The sequence below is a fragment of the Mustela lutreola genome, chromosome 18, assembly GCF_030435805.1.
Source record: "Mustela lutreola isolate mMusLut2 chromosome 18, mMusLut2.pri, whole genome shotgun sequence".
NCBI classification, from domain to species: domain Eukaryota; kingdom Metazoa; phylum Chordata; class Mammalia; order Carnivora; family Mustelidae; genus Mustela; species Mustela lutreola.
Window position 1 is genome coordinate 7,661,652 of NC_081307.1, and position 13,830 is coordinate 7,675,481.

Genomic DNA, 13,830 nt, shown 5'->3' on the forward strand with positions numbered 1-13,830 from the left:
GCTCCATACACTTCCCCTTGAACTTGATTCAAACTCAAACTCTCAGTTCAAGTTGTGGTTAGTCAGCCAAGGTGTGAGAAGAGGAAGGGGGAACCGGGTCTCCACAGGCTCCTGGGAAAGCCCCTGCTGTCGGTGGAGCGGCTCCCCACCCCAAAGAGGCCACAAGCTGAAAAGAGGCACTGAGTCCCTCCAGAAAGAAGGACTCATACATACGGTGATCTTGCTGGCTTGGTTCAGGGCTTCCACCCAGTCCTTCAGATCCTTCTGGTCATTAGCTTGAAGAAAATACCTCTGAGAGAGGGCATTGATGACTGCAATAATCATGGGGGAAGAAGAGAGAAAAACCCAGGTCAGAACACATGCAGGACAAAAAGACGCCATCAAAACTCAGGTGCCTGAGGTAGCAAGGTGGAGGTCTGCACAGAGCGAAGGCATCCGCCACGGTGCAAAGTCAGCGGCATGTGCATCTGGGAAGCAGCAGGCTGCAGCCACGCTCTCTCTCCAGAAGTGTGAATTGTTCCATTAAGCCATGAGAACAACACCTGTTGTTCATGTTTTAACCACCCCCTTCATGTGCTGTTGTACAGGGATGAGGCTTCTCGTCCGCCCTCAACAAGACACGAGCTTGAACTGCTTTCCAGAGGCACCAACAGATTGAGAGTCTCAATGGTACACATATCATTTTGGACCCAGTGCTCCTTGTTTCCACTGGCACAACTGGCCTGACTTAGGAGTCTTGCCTGTGGTCGGGAAATGGAACAAAGCTTGCCTGAGATCAAATCTGTGACCCTGACCTCATTCTCAACCTGTTCTTTCCTCTGAACCCTCTATGAAGTCAATCGTTTTACTTCTGCGTTCATTACTTATCTTGTTTAGATCTGCTGACCACAAAATCTGAGACAGTCATTTCTGAGCTTAGCAATGACACTTGAAAGAAATGGGACAACAAGAACACCAAAGAAGCCTGACCCAACCCGAAGTTGGGAGAGAAGACAGCTCAGTGACCACCTTATTCTCCGAGCATAAATTAGTCAGAACTACAGGAGGTGAGCTTCGTCGGGTAGACAGAGAATTCATTAGTTCATTCACTCATCTCACAAATATTACTGAGCATCCACTATGGGCCAGGAACAGCTGTATGTGCTGGGGATACAGCAGTGACAAAACAAAGGGACAGCCCTGCTTCATGGAGCTGACATGCAGAGCCACCCATATAAACAAGAGAAACTACTTGTTAGCATCTGTTTGTGGCACTTAGTACATTACCGAGAACACAGTAGGCGCCAAATAACAACTGATGATTTAATGAGTAGGGGCATCCACTGAGTGACTCTGCTTCCTGTGTCACTCCCAACTCTGGCACTCATGTGCCAGTGCCGAGACACTCAACAGGATACTCCTTTTCTATTGTTCCCCCAACTCCCCCACATCTCCACCTTTCCTGAGCGCACCGCGGCTGCGTCTGAGAGAAGGCTTCCCAGAAACGACCCGGAGATACCTGGACCCTGCCCTGCAGAGTCAGGAAAACCGAACCGTCACTGGTTCCTGTACCTCCGCCTTCCGGGACTATCTTCCCCGCAAGACCAAGGAAAGCAGTATCGCTGGAGACGTAGGCACGTCGCCATGACTGAAGTCACTCATAAACGCAGGGAGCAAGTCACATGTGATCACAGGACTGTCTCCACACGAAGAGGAAGTTGCCGCAGGACTGTTCAGAAAACCCAGCCCCCAGTTCAGTACTTACCAAAGCAAAATGGAGTTTTGGGTTTCTGCTTCGGTGTAGCTATGCTCACCTAAACCAAATAAAAAACAAAATAAGAACAGTTTTATAAGATGGTTATAAAGCATTTTTTTTTTTCACTTTTTGGGAGGGAGGGGCTGTAAAATTTTCTACACAAAAAAGAAGAGTATTTATGGGGCGCCTGGGTGGCTCAGTGGGTTACAGCCTCTGCCTTCGGCTCAGGTCATGATCCCGGGGTCCTGGGATCGAGTCCCGCATTGGGCTCTCTGCTCAGCAGGGAGCCTGCTTCCTCCTCTCCCTCTCTGCCTGCCTCTCTGCCTACTTGTGATTTCTGTCTGTCAAATAAATAAATAAAATCTTTAAAAAAAAAAAAAAGAGTATTTAAAACATATATAAACTTCTAAACAATAGTAATGAAGTGGAAACACTCTACTCACCCTCCAGATGAAGAAATAGGCCATTACCAGTCCTATTCCTTAGATGTCCTTTGTGTGCTCCTCCCTGAAAGAATCTCCTCCCCACCCCTCAAGGGATAACCACTACCTGGCTGTCTCCCTTCATCTTCTTTGCAAAAACACTTTGGAAAGCCACCCGCTCCAACAAAATTCCCTTTGGACCACACAACCCGAACGTGGCCTATTCACACTAGGAAGACCCCAGCCCTCTCTCTCGACCCCTGACCCCCTCCCTAAACCGTTCTCCAAATGAACAGTGGGATGGCTACAAATACACAGATTCCAATTAGAGCTCACAGGAAGGTCTGGCAGCGTGCCAACGTCCATTTCTATCTACCCTGACTGCTTAACCCTGAAAATAGAGGAGGGTGCCCGAGGAATCAGAGCATACCTATGCATTTAAGGGAAGAGAAGAGAAGAAAGTAGAAATAGTTTTACAGCTCCTGTTGTGTTATCTCATCTTGTTTCTTCAATCCCACCTCTGGCATGTACACGCCTGACTGTGTACACAGATGAACCTGCCTCACTCTGATTCAAACATATAGAATGAATAAAGGAAAACCAATCATGTCCCCCATATGCCAAGACGGGACTGCCCTTGATGGAGTTCAGCTGAAGTCCCTGGAACAGGTCTCCACCACTATACCTGGGATTGCAAAGGAGGCACCTTCCCCCAAGACCCTAGGTTAGGAACTAGTCCCACATTCTCCTAATCCTCCTGTGGACAGCATTGTCTCAGTCCCCTTTCCAAGCAAGGGCCTTCTCCTACTTGTATGAGACCTGAAAAAAAGGCCTGCCCTCCAACATACAAAATGAACATAGCATACTCAACATCAATAAACAAATCACTAATGTCTACATAACATTCTACCAACCTCTTCGACAAGGATTTTAAGTGCCTACAACAAAGATGTCACATTAAGTCGACTTCATTAATGTTTCGTTAAACAGTCACAAAAATCTCATCACATTTGAAAATAATTAGTAGCTTTGATATTCTTAGTTCAAAAGAATCTTTGGATATGCGAGGTGATTGCTGCGAAATATAGCCAATCATGAATTAATGTGTTACTCAGCCAAATCACTCCAGAAATAAGACGACTGAAATCCTCTCGAATATTTTATAGCCAATTCTATTTAATGAGGGTATGGTTATATTCTGATCTGTTCACCAGGATGTAATGTGGAGGTCTTATGGCCTAAAGAAAGCCTTTCAACAGTCCTAAAAAATATAAAAATTCAGGCAAAGGTGAGCCCACCTCACAGACTACCCAACTTCAAGCATGTCTTCACCATCCCCAGAACCCACTCCCCAGAGCTCCATGACATCCTAAGTTCTGGTCCCTGTGCCGCCTTGTTTTGGGGGTTCTGGATCCTAGGATTCCACCTGAACCACAGCATACACTGTTAACCTGCTTGTGTCTGATGTCCTGATCTGTCAATGACTCAATTTCTGGCTCTTTCCCTCGGCATCCTTGTTCCTCCTGCAGATCCCTTGTGCCCAGAACACCTGCATGGCCTGGACTCAGTTCCCATGTAGCTCTGACCAGCAGAGAGCAGGCTGACCCTCAGAACCCACATATCGCTCGGCTTCCTTCCAACTGTAAGCTTTAGAATGGCTGTGAAAAGCTGGGCACTCAGACCCTCACTGGCTTATGAGAAGACTCACCCCTTTCTCCCAGAAACTGACATCACTGACCAGACAAAGCACCATGGGCAGAGACTTTTCACCAGGTTGGATGACAAATGGTCCACAGTGACCACAACTTTTTAGCAGCTTATACTGAAGGAATGCTACCAGCATGCTTAGTACAACAACCTAAGCGATCACCTGGCTTTTCATTTGTTTTTATAGGTTTATCCAGTTTTCAGTCAGGGGACATCAGAGATTACATACAGGCACACCTATAATTTGCCTCAGGCCCAACCACAGAAGCATTACTTGGCAAAGCAGCTAGCTCCTTGCTGAATCAACCAGACATCAGTTCTAGTTCTGCCCTGTGGGCCCTTTAGCAAGGGTTAGACCTCAGTGTCTCTGATCAGCTTCCCAAGTAGCAGAACCAGAGTGCAATTACTATTTTCCTTCTTATCATCACAGAATGGCAAAAGAGGAAAATGAAATTCTATCTACCTGGGCTGTGTCCCTCGGGGAGAAGGGCTGAAGTACGGGCCTCATTTACTATGGAAAGGTAGCTCTGGCCTCACCCTGATATCCTGGGGACAGTGACAGCAGAATCCCTCTTCCCCTGGGAGGTATGAGCCCTCTGGCCTCCACCCCACCTCATGCTGGTAATCAGACCAGACTGTGCAGCCTCCCTCAGATGTAGTGAAGGACCAGAGGATCCTGAAAAAGCATGTCTCACAGACCAGCTACAGGGAGGGCACCCAAGGGCTACCATCCCCCTGCTGGAGGTGACCACAGTTAAGTAGCTGCGTAGCCGTGGTTGACTGGTGGGTCCTGAGTTATGCAAGCAGCGAGAGGAGGTCAGGATGTGAGGGGTGGAATGGGCACGGGTCAACCAGAGAGTGACGCAGACAAGGCCACTCTACAGCTCAACAGACTCTCAGGAACTTGCTCTTATCAGATCAAACACAGACCACAGCGGCAGCAAACTCATCAGTGGCAGGGCACTGCTAGCCAGCCCCATCCTGTCTGCCCCTGGCCGGAAGTGGAGCTGGGGCCCCTCTGGTAGAAGCAGCAGCAGCAGCAGAAGGTCTTGAAGTTCTGGGGTGGCTCTGCCCTAGTGTCCAGGCAAGATTTTTCCTTGCCTCATGAGGTGGCATCAAGAGCAGAGGAAGCCGCGGTCAACTACACAGAATGACTGGAAGGGTTCTAAGCAGTGGTCTCTGGACCAGCTTCCGGAGGTCAATGAGCCCTGAAATTACAGGCAGACCAGGGTTGTACACACATACATACTTCACCTGGGGTCCATGATCTTCACCCAGCACTCAAAAGGATCTGTGACCACCACCACCACTACCACAAGAAGTTAAGAACCAGTGTTCTTGGAAGGTCTTCCTTATAACTAACTGAGGGCAAGCCCTGAAAGAGCGGGGCACAGCCGGGGATGGGACACGGGGGCTGGCTGTATAGAGGAGAAGAGCCTCAGGCAAGGCGGGAAGGTGGTGGCACCAAGCCCACCTTACACCATTTTCCAGTTTGCCCAAACCTGGTTCTGCTGCCATCAGTGCCCCGGAGGACATCAAGTCAAGGACTTTCACCTCTGTCAGCCTTTCTAAAGCATCATCCCAACACACACCCTCAAGAAAGAGCGACAGAACAGCACCCCTGTACAGAGACCACACGTACACAGCAAGCCAGGTCGACACTACGGTAAAATGCTGTCCTCTGGGAGGGACTACCCAAAGGTTCACAAGAAATAAGCTGGCATGCTGAATTTGATGCCAGTGGCCCCGCTAAATGGGTTTCTGGGAAAACCCCTGCTTTCTGGCACTGAGTCAGGTAGGAGTTAAAGGCTCACTGCTCTATGTAACCTGACCCCTGGGGCAGCTGCAGTGGGGTGTGTGTGTGTGTGTGTGTGTGTGTGTGCAAAAACACCCACCCAGACCTGCATCTCTCCAGAAGGGCTAAGAAACAGATCCATCCTTTCTAAATGAGACAGCTTCCAAAGCTGAGAATTCTAAAAACCCTCATACGAGCTGCATTTATAAATCGTGATTCAGCAAGAGACGGTATTCACTTTTCCCCCAATTTAAAAAAAAAAGAAAAGAAAGAAAAAAGTCTCCCACCAAACCAAACTCTCTCCAACAGGAGGTTTGGAGTTTCACTAATAATGAGGTTCTCTACTCCGCCTCTCTGATTCTGTTCCTCCAAACCTCCTAGAAAAAGACCTCATGAGCCCCCACCAAGACCGGACAGGAGAGGGGAAGGCCCAGGCCTCCGGCCCGCCCGGCCCCAGAGGCAGCCACATCTCTCACCACAAGGCAAGCACAAATTGCCCACAGCTGCGCTAGCAAAGCTTCACTTTAAGCCCTGCCCCCTTCCCCTGAGGTCATTATCTCCTCTCTCTAATCCGCTCAGACCCTGCCCTGCATCTTCTGCCTCTGTGCCCAGCGGTATCGGCTAGCCCTTGTGTCTGCTCGCCCTGCCTCCAGCCCCTGTGGCGGCTGCCACCTCCAAACCAGCCCCCGCCAGCTGCGACAGGCGGCTGGACCCAAGGGTTCCCAAAGCTCACTCAGATCAGGGTCCCCCCCAACCTGGGAGAACATGGACAAGGAAGCAGAGATCCCCAAGAGGCCCGATATGAAGGGTGCGTGGGGAGAACAGGACTTCCGGAACCTTCGTGCTGGCTGGGTGCCACCTGGCTCTTCTCACTGGACAAAGAGTTCCTCTTTCAGGCGAGGCTCTAAATCCCCAGCCTTTTTTATCTCTGCTGCATCACAGGTCAGCACTGGAGCCTGCTCCGGGGGCGGGGGTGGGCCGCTGAAAGCAGCTCAGTGCCGCAGCTCTGCGTGGGCATCACCAACCAGCCCGCGGTCTCTCCCCCGCCACCCCCCCAACCCCAGTATCTCAGCTCCGAAGAGGGGCTGCTCTTTCTCTGTCTGCACTAACCGACCGGAGGTGTTCTGTCCGGCCTGCCTGCCAGGCTCTCCAACAGTCATCTGGCGGCTGAACAGTTCCCTGGCACAACCGAGTGCCTTTCCGGGGCTCTCCTAGCCTTCCCTCCACAGTCATCCTGTCCCCACCCTTTGTGAGCTGCTCCTGTGGAACAATACCCTTTGGGAGAATCTTTTCTAGTCACTGTGAGTTTTGCAGTTGTTTGGTACTTTTTGTCCCAATGACGATAAAAGGTCATGCCCGACTCCTACCCCAGCACCTAGTCCTCCTTGGCAGGAGCTGGAAGCATCACTGACCACTGTGTCCCCGGAGTAAGAGGCTTCAGGCTCACCCTCCAAGAACCTGCTAACCTCACTCCACCCAGCACCGGTCAGCAGCAAAGCTTCCAAAGGGAGGACAGGGGAGCACTTCACTGCCCAGGCAACACACCCAAATGCTAATGCCCGAAGAATTTGACATTTCTCATTTAGATACGAAACCTACTTAGAGAACGTGAATCCCCAGAGCTCCAGGCGGACATTACCTTCGAGATGTAGGTCAGCTGCAAAGATCCAACGGCGCCTGCCCCCATGGCCAGGTTCTGAAAGACACATGGTTTTCATTTTTAAGAAGCATGATGCTATGTGAGGCACTGGAAACAGCACTAAGAGACAGAAGACCAAAACGCTAGTCCTGGCTTTGCAACCTTGACCAAGCCACTTACCCACAGTCTTGAGCTCACTCTCCTCCGTAAAGTGGTGCGATTCTTACCGTGGCTATGTCGACACAGACCTTATCCTTGGTCTTGCTTACTACAGCGGGCTGTCTCCTAGGATGGTGGTGAGAAGCGTGAGCTCTACCATCTGAGTGAGGCAGTTCCTGAACCACTATGCCTCAGTTTTCCTTTCTGGAAAAATACGGATACTAACGGTACCTACCTCACAAGGCAGTCATGAGGATGAGTAAATTCATGTAAGGGCACTTGCAATCATCCCCGGGACATAGATGACTCTCAGCAAGTATCAGCTATTATATTTTTTTTCTTTCCTGATGGCTCTAGTCCCCTTGTTAGCTTGGTCCTGCTTTATGCCACTTCAAATTGTTTTTGTGATAAACAGAGTACATATTCACACAATACAGAATTTTTTTTAAAAAATCCAGCTATTTAGTTTATTTCACAGGATTATTATGAATACCAACTGGAATGATGTCTGTATGCCATAAAACACTAAATAAATGTCCTAGTAAAACATCAAGAAACCCACAGGCACCTGGTCGGGCAATATTCTGTCCTAGCACAATCTCCCCGGCTTGCTTATTTCTCCGCTGTCAGAAACGAAGCAATGAAGACACAGGGATGACAGCACACCGAAGAAATGAACATGATTAGAAACCTCAGCCATGAAGTTTCTTATTTATACATTGGAAAATCTACTCCCCCAGGGACCTTAAGAACCTGTCCAGAGCTCCTGGTGCCCCTTAAGTTGCTGCAGAAGTCTCAGAGAATAATCTTGAAGCCCCCAGTTATTGGGGGTTATCTCAAAGCAATAAGGGAAACAAATCTTAGATAAGGAGAATTTAGTAAATTTCCTAAAAGGTTAGCAGTGAAATGACCCGTCATTCCAGGAGACTGCCCTTAAGAAGTATTTTAGACAGTAGGGAAGAGCCCTTCTAGGCCCGATGATCTAAACTAACATACATCACCTGAAGCAAATGCAATATGTGAAATTTTCTACACACAAGAAAATGGATGGGAACAATACCACGATAAAAGGAGTCTCAGAGCCCTTAAATTGTAGACTAAGAAATTCAGAAAGGATGTGTTGCCACCTATCCCCCCCCCCTTTTAAAAGATTTTATTTATTTATTCGACAAAGAGAAATCACAAGTAGGCAGAGAGGCAGGCAGAGAGAGAGAGGAGGAAGCAGGCTCCCAGCTGAGCAGAAAGCCCGATGCAGGGCTCGATCACAGGACCCTGAGACCATGACCTGAGCCGAAGGCAGCAGCTTAACCCACTGAGCCACCCAGGCGCCCCCCCCCAGCCTTTTTTCTTAACAAATGAGGTCATAAATCTAAATGCTGCCTTTAGGTAATCAGATTAGAATTTCAAATATGGACGATCTGATTTATACATTTTTTTCAGATATACAGTGATTGCATTTTGCTGACTTTTAAGAACACCTCTATTCGATAAAGAGAGATAGGCCCTGCACCCCTAAATCAGAGTCCACGAAGGAGCCACAGGCACTCCAAAAGGCCACTGAGCAACTGCCACTGCCCCAAGGAGAACCGAGAGCCGCTCTGGGCAGACAGCTCCGCACAGAGTAAGGCTGCCTCGAAGGACCACAGGGCCACCAGCCTCTCCAGGACACGGAGCACCTAGCCCACTCCCAGCCCCCACCTAGCCCACTCCCAGCCCCCCATCACAAAGGGAGGGGCTTTGTGAGTGAGGGGATTGGTCCAAGGTCACATAATTGGAGGCAGAACTTGAACTACAAAGCTCAGGTCATCTGACTTCAACCCAATGCGTTCCAAGCAGCACGATAAAAATCTTAGAAAAGATTGGGCTGTTGGAATTCTAGCTGTGACATTATCGCCCTGTGACTGCAGGCAAGTTTCTCTGCCTATAAAAGGGGGACAATAAACCCTCCTTGGGTGGTTGTGAGGATTACATGAAAATACATAAGGAGAGCCTAGCCTATGGCAGCTCCTCTCCCCGACCCACGACAACGCTAATTACAAGACGCAGAGGCCAAGTCTCAGGGCTGGTGTTGCACAACTCACTCTCATCACCCCAAACCACAGCCCAAAGGCCTCCAGAGCCCATCTGGAATTATGAGTGATGAAGTGGAATTTGGGGAACCATTCGGACACTAACCCACACGTAATGACAGATAGGAGTGGGTCAGATTTCAACTACTTCATCCCCTCCGCCCTCCAGGGCTGCTCCACCCTCCGTCCCATTCCCCACCCCCCCTACCCCCCACCCCGCCCTCTCCCCCCACCCCCCTTCAGCTCTCCCACTGCAGAAAGACAGAGGAGCAGCTCTCCTGGCTGGTTACCTGGGGGCGGGGGGCGCCTTCACCTCCCTTACCCACCACCCACCCCACAGCGTGCTCACATGTACCTCCCTCTCCACCATGAGAAGCTAGGAAAATATGACGAGTGTGTATAAATGCAGTTCCCCCCCCCCCCTGCCAACTTCCTCCCCACCCAGGCGGAGAGGAATGACAGGAGAAAACAGCCCCAGGATCCCAGAGCCTTGATCAGGAGTGATGGCTCAGTGTCCACTCCGATTGCTGGACCTGGGAGATTCACTGTGACAGCTTGCTGCCAGGGTGGCAGCCCCAGGCAGAAACTTCCTGGTCAAGGAGGAATGTACCAGCATGTCTGAGCTGGAGACCACGGCAGCCAGTCATCTGGCGGGGAACGCCAAGAAACAAACAGCACCCGAGGCGGAGCAGTGTGTCAAAGACTAGGCAAGCGGCCTCTCCAGGACACGGCCAGTCTCGACCTCCAGGGAACCGATAAGAGGATCCACCTTCACAAAGCTTCTCTGGGCTGCAGTCTATCCTGGCCTCTCCTATCTCTGAATCCTTGCACACCCATCCTGCTCCAGCTGTGGTGCACACCACACTCTCCTGGGGAGTATGTTTGCAAAAGGCCCAGGCTCAGACCTCACCCGAAAAACACTGAATCATAGTCAAATGGAACATGGTCAGAACATGCACATTTTTCAAATGTTCCCAAGGGATCCCTACACAAGCCCAGGTCTGAGAACAACTGCTCTACATGACAAAATCTAGCCCTTGGTTCTAGATCGGCGTATCCCTTTCTGCGAGATTAAGTCTCTTCTTGCCAGATTTTAAGCACATTGAGGACATGAGTAGGATCTTATTCCTCTCTATAGCAGGCTCCTCAATTTTTATTTATTTGTTATTTTTTAAAGATCTATTTTATTTGAGAGAGAGAGAGAGAGCCTGTGTGCACTAGTCGGGGTGGGGCGACAGAGGGAGAAGGAGAGAGAATCCCAAGCAGACTCCCCACTGAGCACAGAGCCCAAAGCAGGGATCCACCCCAGGACCCTGAGATCATGACTGGAGCAGAAATCAGGAGTCAGATGTTTAACCGACCAAGCCACCCCAGGCAATTTTTAAGCAAAAACGCTATTTGCACAGTGGTTAAGTTCCCAGACCAGTCCCCCCAAAATCCTGCTACACTCCGTACCGAAGACCTCCCACCCACCCCTGGCAAACCACCTTTCTTTGGAGAGGTTTGTTCATGTTTTAAACTGGGCTGTCACTTGAGTTTACAGTTACCACGACCTCAGGCAGGGCTCCTGAGGGACAGGAATCGGGCGGAGGGGCATAAAAGGACCGAGCCCCAGCAAGACGAGGGAGCCAAGGGCTTGGGGAGAGGCCTGGGACGCCTCCGACATGAGAACATCTGAGCAGACGCGGAGGGAAGGCGAGGCTGGCCTGCAGGAAGGCGGCTTATGGGAATCACCTGCGGATGTTTTCACACAAACTCGCATCCACGCCTCACTCCCGGGGCTCTAACTGATCCGGGACAGGGCCCAGGCACCTGCACGTTTTTCAAGCGTCCCAGTGATTCCAGGGTGCTGCCCATTTTGAGGACCCCCCGCTGCACGCTTGGGCTGGTCCTGCTGACTCTGCACAGAGATGCCAGCTGGTGAGAAAGCCACGCCTAGCGGCAGCCCACAGAGTGACCTTGGCTGCTGCAGCAACTGTAAACAGGGAGGGAGGGGCAGGCAGAGGGAAAGGGGATCCCAGTGCCATGCATGGCCCGCAGCCATTGGACGTGAGGACGTCTGTAACTCAGGAGCATTCTCAATTTTCTGAAACAATGCAGGGCACAGGGCAGGTTCCCATTCTTTTATGAAGACACTGCCAACACCTTGCTTTTCACTCATGTGTTCTTCTGCACCAAGGGCCTCTAAGAAGCTCCCGCTCCCCATGAGGGGCAAGCGTCGAGTTTATGCTTTTCCAGCACCAAGGAAGGAGCCAAGAGGCCCACTCAGAGATGTGACAGACCTCCCGTAGTAAGCCTTTTTCCAGAAGCCACATTATCTCTTGTCGAAATAGAAAATTTTACCCTAGGAATGTCTCCTACTCCCTTTCCCATCTTCTAATGCGAGTAATGAGGAGCACAGAAATGACTAACGACAGAGTCATAAATTCACAGAGCAACAACACTAACGGGTTCTGGTGATCCCGTATCATTTGCCACAGGAGTCCTCGAAGACTCAAGGTGGGAAAATGACTTCCTCAAGGAGCTGAATAAAGACAGAGCTTGTAACTCCCACCATTGAATCCAGCACTTCAGCAAATCACAGTCTGAGGAAGGAAAAAGTAAACTAGTGTCTATTTAGAGTCAATTTTGCACCAGGCCAGGCTGCTAGGTACTCCTGCACATTGTCACTTAATCCTAACAATCCCATTTTACAGATGAAGAAAGTTAACACCTGAGCAGGTGAAGCAGCTTGCCCAAAGTCACACAGGCAGTGAGCAGTCAGGCCAGTGTTCCAACCCAACCCCTTCCTGATTCTCCAATCTCACACGCTTTCCCTCTACACCATGCCACCTCCCGGGAGACAAACCTTCAAATGTACAAGGACCTGCTCATTATCTAAGAGTTGGTTATCAATGAAAGGTAAATACAAGAGCAGGACCGGCAGGGTTACACCGGAGGAGGCCCTCCACAGTTGCCCAAGCTGGGAAGGGCAGGCACTGGCCAAACTGGCTCTTGGGTGCCAAACTCCGAAAGACCAGAGATTTGGAGTGGAAGGGGGAAAGGAAAGATGCTGATGCTTTCTTACCTTCTTTCATATCCCCCGGGGTGCCTAGCAGAACACATCAGGCCGTCAAAACCAGCTTGCTGGTCAATGAGTGGGAGGAGGTGGAAGGACTGTTTATGGAAATCCCACAGAGAGGCCATGAGCCAACATGGCTGCCCATAGGCTGAAACCACAACTCAAACCACCAGAAACCGAAGCCAGACACAGACTCTCAGAAAAGAAAGACTCACCTAGGAAGAGTTGTGTGATAGGAACGGAGGGGAGAGCATAGCTCCCTCTGCCCCACACTCCACAGCCCTCGCCCCAGAATGGGAGAGTAACTGAAGGAAAGTAACCAAGCTATTATTCCCAGGCATTAGGTGACCCAGACAGTGGCCTGACCTGTTGCTCTGGTATCAAACATATCTCCTCCCCTCCATTCTGTAGCTCCACTTCCTGATACTAACTTGAGGAAGGATGAAATGCCCAAGGCTACTCTCCTCATTCTCTAGGTCAAAATACACATGCAACACTCGCCTTCCAGAAAAGTCAACTCTGCATCATGAACCACTGTGTTGGTGCAGGGCTTGCATTCTATCACCTGGAAGCCTCCTCTCTGCTGACTGTTGACACGCATCCACACCAGCTTCAGCCAGGATGGATTGCATGACGGGTAAGTCTCTTGACTTACCCGTCCCTCCCCCAGTCCTAGTGATAGTGACCTAAAGACACGATCCAAGGTCAGGGCTCTAGATAATCCCCAGGACATGTTTGGGGTCCCAGACTCCAACTACCAGCCCCTGAAATGGTTCTGAAACTTCAAACTCAGTAAGCCAAGACCTTCACCCATGTGCTCAAGGCAGCCTCCTCCACACCTGCATCAAACTCGGGGTCATGGCCCCTCTGTCCTGGAACCGGCTCCATTCGCCACTGCCCTATGCCTGCCAGCGGCTCTGGCTTCTCTTCTGGTCAGCCTGACACTAATCCTCTGACTGCTCTCCTCCACCCTCCCATCAGTCACCGAGCCTGACATTTTTTTCCTTCACGTGGCCTCTAGATCTGTCCCTTCCTCTCTATTCCCTGTGCACCACTGCCACTGACATTCCAGGACGCCCAAGACAAATCCTCGCTGTCAGCAAATGACATCTCAGTAATACTCCAGAGTTTATGTAAGCATTTTCACATACATTGCTTTATTTAATCTTCACAGCAACTATGTCAGAGATAGAGATAATTAATATCATTACCCTTGTTTTACAGATGAGAACACAAGGCTCAA

General features: G+C 50.3%; 1 protein-coding gene across 2 annotated transcripts in view; it reads right to left on the reverse strand.

Annotated features, from left to right (window-relative positions):
* The window catches only part of PLEKHA2 (pleckstrin homology domain containing A2), a 59,937-nt gene that overhangs the window by 26,303 nt on the left and 19,804 nt on the right, over positions 1-13,830 (reverse strand). For both annotated transcript variants that reach the window (XM_059156324.1, XM_059156323.1), the window contains 3 exons: positions 7,299-7,355; positions 1,745-1,793; positions 214-311 (listed from right to left, as the gene is read on the reverse strand). In XM_059156324.1, the coding sequence (XP_059012307.1) occupies positions 214-311; positions 1,745-1,793; positions 7,299-7,355 (204 nt within the window). The remainder of the gene's footprint in view (positions 1-213; positions 312-1,744; positions 1,794-7,298; positions 7,356-13,830) is intronic.